The 10843-nt window shown below is 50.8% G+C and overlaps 2 protein-coding genes across 2 annotated transcripts in view; both read right to left on the bottom strand.

Annotated features, from left to right (window-relative positions):
* Positions 1–4302: 4302 nt before the first annotated feature.
* Utf1 (undifferentiated embryonic cell transcription factor 1) lies at positions 4303–7543 on the bottom strand. The gene is made up of 2 exons (XM_060381900.1): positions 4995–7543; positions 4303–4858 (listed from the first exon to the last, which is right to left on the bottom strand). Exons 1-2 carry the CDS (start codon positions 5683–5685, stop codon positions 4401–4403), a joined length of 1149 nt encoding a protein of 382 aa, XP_060237883.1. The 5' UTR covers positions 5686–7543; the 3' UTR covers positions 4303–4400.
* Positions 7544–8991: 1448 nt separating this feature from the next.
* The window catches only part of Kndc1 (kinase non-catalytic C-lobe domain containing 1), a 45391-nt gene continuing 43539 nt past the window's right edge, over positions 8992–10843 (bottom strand). Inside the window, exon 30 of the mRNA XM_021637822.2 lies at positions 8992–9525. Coding sequence (XP_021493497.1) covers positions 9294–9525 — 232 coding nt within the window. The 3' untranslated portion in view covers positions 8992–9293. The remainder of the gene's footprint in view (positions 9526–10843) is intronic.

Below are 10843 nucleotides of genomic sequence, written 5' to 3'. Positions count from 1 at the left end.
GTTGTTGCTTTGAGGCAGATGACTCGTTAAGGAGCCCTGGCCTGTGCTCCTCTGTTTCAGCTTTAGCCTCAGCTTGTACCCTGTGATGGAAAGACTAGAATTTTGTCTTGGAACAAATTTGAATCTAAGGTGCAGAAAACACAGACAGGAATAGAATTATAACCCCAGAGGCACATGTGGGTAGTGCCTTGAGTTAAAGAAAAGTAAAAAAAAATCTGTTCTAGCTTGGTTTGGTACACATCTGTAGTAAGCATTTAGGAGACAGAGACAGGCAGATGTCTGTGAGTTCGAGGCAAGTCTGTTCTATACAGGGAGTTCAAGTACAGCCCAGACTACACAGTGAGATCCTATCTCAAATAAAATAAAATTTAGTTCTGTAGTTATTATACTGGCCACAGTCCAAGGGCTCAGGTGAGTTCTAGAACACTCTGCTTCCCGGGGAATATTGCTTAGCACTACACAGCAAATTACTGTTGCTCTGAGAAAGCCAGACACATCAAAGATTGAGAGACAGTATGGTTTTTTCTTTTGTTTTGTTTGTTTTTAAAAAAGACAGGATTTCTCTATGTAGCTGCAGCTGTCTTGAAACTTTCCCTGAAGACCAGGCTGGCCTCAAACTCATGCAATCCACCTGTCTCTACCTCTTGAGTACTGGCATTAAAGGCATGCACCACTACTGCCTCGCTGACATGGCACATCTTTAAACATGATAAGGTTCAAGATCTCGTCCTGAAAACAAATGACAGAGGTGATGAGTTGCCAGTGGGTACAGGTCAGTCTGAGAAAAGAGAACTCACTTAAGCTTAGGCAGCATATCCCAGGATAGAGTCACACAAAGGGACACACAAAGGGTGCTGTCAGGGTTGAGGAAACCAGAGTAACCAGCTATGAGCTGGGACACAGGAAGCACCAGAGAAGCAGAAGCATGGGGCCAGAGAGGGATATGGAATGTGGGCCTCATCAGATGCTTCGCCAAGCCCTGTTTAAAGGGAGGCCCTGCATGGACAACCATGTAGGTAACTGAACATTGGTGAGAAATGATACAACTGGAGTCAGTCAGTCACAATCAGAACCAATCATGGTAAAACCCTGTTAGCATGGGCAGCCTAAAGAATGAAGGCCGCAAGTGCCCACAGCTTAGCTTGAATGGAAAGGAAATAACTAGACTATGTAACAGGACATTTCCAAGGAAGGTGTAGCCGCCTGAAATCAGGCTGCCAGTAGAGGAAAAGGATTGTGATGCCCACGGCTTGAGGAAAGCCATGAGCTGGCATGGTTATGCTGTGTTACAAATAGAAGATGAAGCTGGATTAACTGGGCATGGAGATGATGCTGAGACATGCCAACAGGTGAACAAGAATAAGATAGCCCCACGGAGGACCTGGAGGTCAGCAGGACCAGCCAGTGACTGACTGGACAGCTAGCTTGAGGATGTTGGGGTGAGAGCTGTGGGGAAGAGGGAGTCTCCATGCCCCCTAAGTTGTACAAAGAGGGAACACAGGTTTTCCAAAAACTTAAGATGTGTTTGTTCTTTTGCTATGCACTAGACCAAAAATCAATGTTTTGGTTGTAAAGCCAATAGTCCCAGGGCTGTGAACGGAGTTGAAGATTCACAAGATGAACAGTCACACATGCCTGACATAATTCAGAGACATTACACATGCTAATTCAGACAGATGAGAGCCAGGAGATGGGAAATTTTGAACTTGAAACTGTAAAAGATTTATTTATGGACTGGTGCTGTTAGGGTAAGAGCTATGTATATCATTTATATTTGCTAATGATTAGGAAGAACAGAGATAGGGACACAGTTCCACTACCTCTATCATAGAAAAAAACAAAACCAAAAAGCAACCAAACCAAAACCCATAAAACCCACAGAGCCATCTACTCCTGGGATAAAGAGCCCCAAACTGACAAGGTCGTTTAAGTATAATAAAACATATAAGTATTTCTTTATCCTGTGGTTCTGAACCACAGGAAGAGCTGACTTTACTGAGGCCCAGATCCCATTAGGCATAAACTTGAGGAAGCATTAGGATGCTGGTACTTTCGGAGCATCCTAATAGATTTTGGGTGGGATGGAAGTCCAGAGAGCATGACCAATGAAGAAGGGAATAGCCTGGTCCTCAGAGTGGAAGGCTCATATACTAAGCCTTTGCCTCAGGGACAGCCCAATCAATAGTAGAAGGCAGCACCCAAAGACTCACCCCAATTTCTTATAGGAGCCTGCTCCCCACTCAGGGTATTAGTCAATACTCAACAACCCGCTTAGGTGCTTGGTTAGGTTACTTGGCTCAGAAACCGGAAAGGCTACCCAATCTGTCCTACCTGGTGTACAGACTCTATATTGACAAGCTACAGCACAGAACTTTCAGGAAGCACAGTTCACTGGGATGAGGGAGAAAATAAAACATTCAATCCTGACAAGGGCATTTCCATAAATGAATAGCTGTAAAATAAGGTGTGAACCTCATATCCTTTGGGGTGGTGACAAATAAATTTAAAGACTTAAGAAACCGTTGGATTATGCTGGGTGTGGTGGCACATGCCTTTAATTCCAGTGCTCCCGAGGCAAAGGCAGGAGGATCTTTGAATTCAAGGCCAGCCTGTTTTACAGATTGAGTTCTAGTACAAACATGGCTAAACAAAAAAGTCCTGTCTCTAAAAACAAACAAACAAAACAACAACAAAGCCAGGTGATGGTGGCCACATGCCTTTAAGACCAGCACTTGGGAGGATCTCTGTGTCTTTGAGGCCAGCCTGGTCTACAGAGTGATTTCCAGGGCAGCCAAGGCTACGCAGAGAAACCCTGTTTCAAAAAACCAAAAAGAAAGAAGCCATTGGGCGGAGTGGTTGGTTTATACCTTTAATACAACACTTGAGAGGCAGGCAGATCTCTGAGAGGTCGGCCTGGTCTACATAGGGAGCTCAAGGCCAACTAGAAATACACAGCAAGACCTCGTTTCAAAACAAAAATCCAGAAACCAGAGCAGGTCAGCTAAAGTATCGGCCCTAGTATCATACACAAAAAAACTAAGCATTTCATATCCCTAAGACAATTAAAAATAGACAAACTCGTCTCCAAGTTTGAAGACTGAGGCAGGTTTTTGATTCATTCCTCCAGTGGTCTCCTTGGGCTCCCAAGTAGCTCAGGCCACTCATGTGAGTCTGTTCCAAGCCCAGGGACCAGCTTTTCCAGGAGCAAGATTCCCACCTTACTGTGAGTACAACTGCTAGGAAACAAAAGCTTTTTTTTTTTTTTTTTGAGACTGGGATTCTCTGGGTACCCTTAGGTGTCCTGGAACTCATTCTGTAGACTGGTCTCAGACCCAGAGATCAGACAGCCTCTGCCTCCTGAGTGCTGGGATTAAAGGTGCAGGCACCACTATCACCCATCCTTGCAAAGGGAAACACTATCTTTGAGACTTGTAGAGCAACCTGGGCTGTATCTGAGGCCCTCACCTCCAGTGTCCCCATCCCATGACTCTGAACTGCCAGGTGTGCTTGCTGGGGAGGCACTGGTTAGCTCATCCAGGTTTTAAGGGAGTTAGGCGATTCTCACCGTAGAGGGGTGTCCTTCCCAAGTTTGTGTCTCACACCAGGGGCCCAATGCCTGGCTGGAGACCCACTCCAGCAGTCAGTACACAAAGGTCTATCTCAAGTCTTCAGGAGGGGGTGGAATTGTAACATTGGGACCACCTGGGCACACTCTTCGGGACTTCCCTTGAACAAGACTGAACCAGTTCTTGGGGTAGCAGTGTAGCCGGATGGGCCCAGAATTTGTAAACCGGAGCAGGCATTGTTATGTTAGTGAATTGCCAGCAGCCGCCTTTTCTCTAACTGCCCCCAGGCCCTCCCCCCACTAGTCCCCGAGCGCCTTGGAATTTCGGCTTTGAAAATTCTATCAGGGAAGCTTGGTTTTGCTATGTCCTATGGGGGTGGAGGTACTCAGGCCCCAGCATCTCTACAGACTAAACACCTACCTCCAGGGCAGGGCAATCCTCCTGGGAGCCATGCTCTTGACATACCCGTTCACAAGGACCAAGAGTACAGTCTGAGTTTGACATAGGGTAGGCTAGGACTTTAGGGGGATACTCCACTCAATAGCGTGAGGCCTGGAGAGAGCCCTACCTCGTCATCCACATTACTGCCCAGCCAGACACTCGGCTTTAGGCACTGCCGACCCCGAACATGGGGCTGCACCTCCAGGCTCTTAGCTTTCTTCCACCCTCTACCCGCAGGGGGTCCGTCCTTACCTAGACGTAGAACCCGAACTTACTCACAGGACTAAGCACAAAACACAATCTTTATTTTAATAAGAACCTAGGTTTGGGGTGGGGGCGGGGGACACTAACCGGGGGGTCGGATCTGGAGGGAAAGACTAGTAACAACAGGCTCTATTGGCGCAGGTCCCCGAGGATGCCTCGCTCGGAAGCCGCACTGCCCAGAATGAAGCCCACGGCCAGGGAGACGGTTTGGTCGAAGGAACCTCGCAGGTGCTCCACGTGCTGGTTCAGAGTCGACAGCTGGTCGCGCAGAGGGCCCAGAACTGTGGAGATGTCGCCCAAGTGCGTCAGGGTCTGCAGCAGTGCAGTGTTCAACGACTGGGGAGCAATCTGCGGGGTCGCACGGTCCTGGGAATGGCCAGGGGGCTCGCTGTGCTCCTCCGAGTCGTGGTCGTGGGTTGGCCGCGGGGAGGTTCCGAGGGCACGGCCCGGCTCTGGAGCCAGAGTGTCGAAGGCCGGGGGAGCCGAGTTGGCAAGACGACGGGGAGCTGCGGACCTCGTCGTGGAGGAGCTGAACCTGAGCGCGGAGGCAGGGTCGGCGTCCCCTGCAGCCAGCTGAAGCGCAGCCCCTGTGAGAGAAACGCGTGTAGTCCGTTTAGTTCGTAGTCCGTGATTTAAAAAAAAAAAAAAAAAAAAAATCCCACCTCGGGATTCCGCCCCGCCCCGGGAGACCCAGACCACTCCTGTCCGCATGGCGGCGCCTACCTGGCTCGACCGGTATGGGTGCCTGCGCTGACACTGTGGGGACAGAGCGCCCGCGGCGCTGGGTTCGCCCCGTAGAGCGGCGGCGGGTCCTGGGCTGCCCGTCGTCGCCCAGCAGCCCCATGAGCTCGCGGATCTGGTCGTCGAAAGGCCCGGACGGCTGGCCTTGGGAGTCTCGGAGTTTGTCCTTGAGGAACTTGTAGCGTCGGCGGCACTGGGCGGGCGTGCGCCGAACTTGCTGACGGGCCAGCGCGGCGGACACGCGGCGGTAGGTGGGCAGGGCCTGCCGGCGGTCGAGCAGCAGCGAGCGCCACATGGCCGGCTGCAGCAGCGTGCCCAGAAGTAGCTCCGTCTCCCGGGCGCTCCAGGGCGTGCGCTGCGCCGAGCCGGGGGACACGGGAGCCCTGGGCGAGCCGGGTTCCGCCATCCCGCCCAGGGTGGCTAAGGCATCAGACGTAGTCACCTGGATGTCCCCCGCCGGCCGCAGCTCGGCGTCGGGGCTAGGAGGTGACGGAGGCGAGAACGGGGCAGGCCTCCGGGGACGAAGCAGCATCCTGAAGCCAGGTGGAGGGGTGCTTGTATTCCGAGGCGTGGCCTCAACAGAGCAGAGAGTTCCTCCAGAGACGCCCACACACGCTCTAAGGACCCCGCGCCGCCCTCTGCGTCTGACCCCGGTCAGATACGACCCTCCCATCGTCTAACCTCCTCGCCCCTCCTCGCTCCGCCCCTCTCTCCTGCCGAGTTCCTCTTGGTTTGTGCCTTGCTTTATCTAGCCCCTAGCTTTTCTAGGGATCCAGGCTCTGGGAACAGTTTTGCTCTGTTACACAAAACAGAACGGGTAAAAGTTCTTCCTTTTTTTAAAAAACAAACAAACAAACATTTGATTAAGGTACAGTATAATAAGACCTATTGAAAAGGACGGGTAAGAATCAGCTTGGCGTTTTTGTTTGTTTGTTTAGTTTCTACACGTGTGCTACGCCCAATAATTACCACTCATAAACAGCAGCCCACAGATACCTCCAGAAACGGAACTCCGGCACCTTTTTTTGTCTGGTGCACGGGCACCTGTTTGCTTGTACGTGCAGTTAATGCTGCCACTCCACTCCTACCTGGCTATGGGCTTTGGAAGATGCTCACGTGTTGTATCTAGCTAACACTGGGATGCCTGTTTCTCTAAGGAGACCACTCGGATACTAGATTTGATACAGCGGCTGCTGGGATTGGAGTCTTAGGCCAAAATACACCACAAAAAGGAATCTCTTTAGTAGAGTAAGATGTAGCTACTGTATCTACTTGATACTATATGTATTCACCATGTAGCTACTCATGAAGATGACAAAACATCACCTCTTCTCCCAAGGTTAAGATCAGGAAAATGGTGCTCAAAGTTAGTCTTAGGCCAACGCAGTAAGACAAGAAAAAGAAATGTCCAGCCACTGGTTACCTGTGGGCTAGCTATACAAGCCCTACTTTGACAGCTATCAGTGAAATTCAAGGAAGTACCCGACTGCCGTCTTACCTCTGGGGCTGTGGTAATCTGCTGTGGGAAGAACTGCTACAGAGCAGCCACAAATATTAGCTGCTGTCTTTTTAGTGATTTGTGACCAGGGGCTTGAACAAAGACCAAGGATCATTGACCACGTCCCTCATGACTAGGGTAGGTCAGGGTTGCCTCTAGCCGGCCATACCAAGCCCAGGACAGTATTCTGAGTTACAACCTGTTGTTTTCCCGGTCTTCATCACCTGGTTCCAGCCCCATGTGAGGCTATCTAGTGGCTCTAGGGCTAGGCAGCTAGCTGGTGGTGTTGGGGCATCTTTGTCCATGCAACACACCATTCGGCCATTTTGAGTTTCTTTTCTGTATGATGGTCTTAGGGTAGTTACACTTCATCTGTGTTGGAAGTTTCCATCAGACACAGTATGGTGTTCAGGACTAGGCTCCTGGCTCAGCACTGGGAGAGGACCTGACAGGTGAGGTTTACTGAGCCTTGAGGGCCATTGACTTTCACTTCTTTTCTCTGCATCACTGCCTTGAGGGCCACTCGCTTTCACTCCTTTTCTCTGCATCACCACCAGGCAGCTAGTTCTATTGTCCTTATGGGAACACCCCTAAGTACCTGCAAGCTTTCATTAGCAACAACAAAAATCCAGTTAAGATGCTTAAGAGCCCCTGGCCTTAAGCCTGTTTCTTCATTCTGTCCTGAATGGGCACATTGAGATACCATTCACTCCCTGTCAGCTTCATGTCTCTGAGACATGGAAGCTCAGGAGGGGACCCAATGGCTGGGCCAAGGGAACCAGCTAGCTCCGTCCTGTCCTCAGGCTGATCAGTAGAAACTGGTTGAGATGAAGAGGTTACAGCAGGTTGCCCCTCCCCTCCCCCCTCTCCTGTTGTCGGTGCTCTGGTAGCATGAGCTGTAGCCATTGAAGTCTTGGTTTTGGAGTGGACAGCTGAATTAGAGGCGAGTCTGCCAGACCTGCTCCCTGTGATAATAAGGTGTGAAGGTCATGCAGAGTGTGGTATGATCTGGATGTCTGGCTTTCAGTCCCAGGCTGGGCTTACGTCCTGTTGAAGCCCTTGGAGATCCTGGGTGAGGTGTCCTTGCCCAGCCAAGAAGGACTTCCTTTAATTTCACAGTAGGTGTTGCTTTTGAAACCTACAAAATGGACCCTATGGCAGTAGCTTGGTAGAAATGACTTTATTTAGAAATCTGTACCTTGTGACATCAGGGCGCCATGCAAACAGTGCTGAAGCCAAAAGCCTGTTCACTTCCCCACGCAATAAGTCAGCACCATTGGGATGCTGGCTTGCGCTGGACACCTCCTGCACTAGATACAAAATCTGAAAATGTAGGCGTTGATCAACAGAGCATAATCCTTATAGAAAAGTCCCCAAACAGTGAGTTGTGAGTGCATCGCCAGGACTTCCAGTCCCGCTTACATCCAGTGTAAGCAGGGGTCTGGAGTCCCCAGCAAATTCAGGTGAGGAAACACATTTCAGCATTAAAAATCCAGCATTTGGTCACAAGTCACAGCTTCCTAGAAATAACCACTAGCTGCTCCACTACAAAATCCCTACTTCTAAAATACAGAACAGTCTTGGTCTTGTTGCAGGCAGGGCATGGGTTGCTGCCAGTTGCCTAAGGCATCTGAACAGAGTTTTTCCCGCCTTCCGCACTCCATCATATTCCCAACCCTCCTGGCCAGACGACCCCCTCCCGCTGAGCCAAAGCACAGCACCAGCTGTTGAGGATCCGGAAATCGAGGTGTCTGATGCCACTGAGGCAGCAAGCTTCACTCACATCTTTGCCTGTCTAACAAAGCGCTAGTGGTGTGCAGAGCCAAGGGAACACAGTGGACGGGTGTGCGCATGCGCAGCTGCTGAAGGCTGGTAGGTAGCCGTTCTCCGGGGCCCAGTGGCAGTAAAGGGACTTTGCTCCCAGAGGCCCCAGGAAGGCGAACCTGCATTGCTGCTGCTGTTAGTTAGTTTGCAGTGTTCTTCCCTCCTCTTTTCCGTGGGGCAGAGGCTCTGCCCAGCATCCCTGTCAACTGCAACTGTTCTAAGCTGGGAACAGGGGCAACAGGCCGTGGGGGAGGGTCAACTGCTGAGGCAGAAGGCCCAGCTGGGATAGAGTCTGTTTCTCCCACTGTCTGGGAGCTGAGAGGACCAGGGGGCACTTGGCAGGATAGGCTGAGAGTGGGGTGGGAGTAGAAACCTGGCCAAGACAGTTTGCCAGAAACCTGGGGCTCCAGTGGAAGGTTCCAGACCCTTTGGAGCTGCTGAGTGCAAAAGACAGTTTTGGTCCTTCTTGCTGAGTGGAAACAAAGACACTGATCAGCAAGCAGCTAAGTTTGGGCTCTTTTGGAGTCAGATGTGGGCATGTGTTGGGCTTTGGAGGGGTCAATGAAAAATTGGTGGGAACCCCAGGTTCAGGGGAAGGTCTGAAGCTCCGGAGGGGAGAGCTGAATCTATTCCCTTTTCATTTCTAAATTTGGTGGGTTTTTTTTTTTGTTTGTTTGTTTGTTTTTTTATTCTGGTAGAAACAGGCCCACTGAAAGCTGTTTCCACCCTGCCTTGGGGATAGGGATAGGCTGAAATTGGCTCAGCCCCTCCCTGTGCATAGCCTCAGGCGAGTCCCCCCGCAGCTTCCGCTTCAGTGCAGGGAAGTAAAAACCTGTCTTCCCCGGGGCACTCAGTGGGTCTGAGCCTCCCTCCGCCAGCAGCCCTGGGGGTTCCTTCCATCAGACCCATCTTGCTCGGTTTGGTCCCTTTTGGAGCTTACACCCTGGTAGAGCGCCTGGCTACTGGAACGTGGCTTTCATTCTCCTAAGTTTGTCTTGAATCTTCCGGGAGTGCTTTTCGCCTGGGATCTGGTGGAAGTTGGCCCTGTTGTCAGCTGCTAAGATGGAAACATCAGCTCCACTAAAACGGGCGATTCTTTGCTTGAGGTGCGCCTGCAGCTTGGGGTCAGGGCTGAATGTGTAGGGGTTTTCCTGGAACGCGTGCACCTGGCTTGCCACCTTGGCGATGTTTCTTTTGTGGGGAAAGAAGAGGTTCATTAGTTTGTACAGGCCACGGGGGAGCCGTGCTCCTTGGCCAGCCAATCTTACTGTCTTCTCCGGAATGGCTCAAACCAGCACCAAAGGTGCGAGTTTTCTGTACTCATTCACAGGAATGTACTTCATGACAGTTCCCTCACCCCACCCCCAACCCCACTTCACAAATAGTCATTAAAAACCTGTGTCAGGTTTTTTCAGTTGAGGTCATGGAAAAACAAAACCTCCCAAAACCATGCTGATTGCTTTAGTTCTGCTTGGGGCTTCTGGCTCTGTACTGGGAACTCTCTTCTTCTTTAACACGCAGGCAGACAGGCCTCTGGTGGTTACTGGGCACTGGGGAACTCAGAAGCTCCTACTCCTGCTTGGGGGACAATAGACCTGCAGACAGGCCTGTCCACCAGAGCTCGACAATAATACTTTCATTGCTTTGGTTCTTTAAAGGACAGTCATATCTGTGCATACAAAGTTGTGGAGAGTGGACAAGAGCTCTTCACCCACTCGTGTGGCATTACCTCCAGGGTTTAATTTCCTTTTTGACGACATGGCTTTTTTTCTTTCTCAACAAGCATGTACTTCTAGTTTATTTTCATTATTATTATTAACTTGGAGGCTATCTAAAGACTGGATTTTAGGGCTGGGAGATAACTCAGTTGGTAAAGTGCTTGCTATACAGCTGTGAGAACCTGAGTTGACCCCTAACATTCGTGTAAGTGAAAAATGCCAGATGTAATGGCAAGTGCTTGCACTCTTAGTGCTGCGGAGATGGAGCTATTCAGTACCCTGGATCTTGCTGGCCCGATAGCCTACTCTACAGAGAGCCTCATGTCCCAGTGAGAACTCCGTCTCAAAAACCAAAGGTGAGTGACTTCTAAGGGATCACACCTTGGGCCCCACATACTTATCTGCACATTAAGTATACACACACAGATGCACACAGATCCCCTGATCTTTCACTGGGCAGGTTGTAGCCACTGTTCCCAAGATCCCCTGGATCTCATCTACCTAGCAAGGCCATTCTCTGTTCATGGTGGACAATGAGAGGAGATGGGAGAGTGGGAGGTGAGAAGAGAGGAAACATACCTACGGTAGGCTGAGGCCATGATGGCCCTGGGCAGAAGAGGCCAAAGAAAATGTGAGGAGCAGATACCAGAGGGGATGTGCTCTTGACTATGCTCACCTGTGGGACCAATTGGGTCCAGCCCCCTTACCTCTGCTGGCTTTGTCTGTGGGCTCCTTTGGTCACAGTGAAGCCCCCTCACCTCAGCTTGCTCCACTCGTGGGCTCTGCTAGGC

Source organism: Meriones unguiculatus, chromosome 1, assembly GCF_030254825.1.
Source record: "Meriones unguiculatus strain TT.TT164.6M chromosome 1, Bangor_MerUng_6.1, whole genome shotgun sequence".
In the NCBI taxonomy this organism is placed as follows: domain Eukaryota; kingdom Metazoa; phylum Chordata; class Mammalia; order Rodentia; family Muridae; genus Meriones; species Meriones unguiculatus.
Note: the sequence above shows the minus strand (reverse complement) of the source record. Positions and strands in the feature narration are given on the sequence as shown.

What these genes read in the sequence shown, in the direction of transcription:
- Utf1 (XM_060381900.1), bottom strand. Translation starts at nt 5,685, where the DNA reads ATGGGAGGGTCGTATCTGACCGGGGTCAGACGCAGAGGGCGGCGCGGG. An exon ending in ACCCATACCGGTCGAGCCAG is followed by an intron (nt 4,859 to 4,994) that starts GTAGGCGCCGCC and finishes TTTCTCTCACAG; the next exon opens with GGGCTGCGCTTCAGCTGGCT.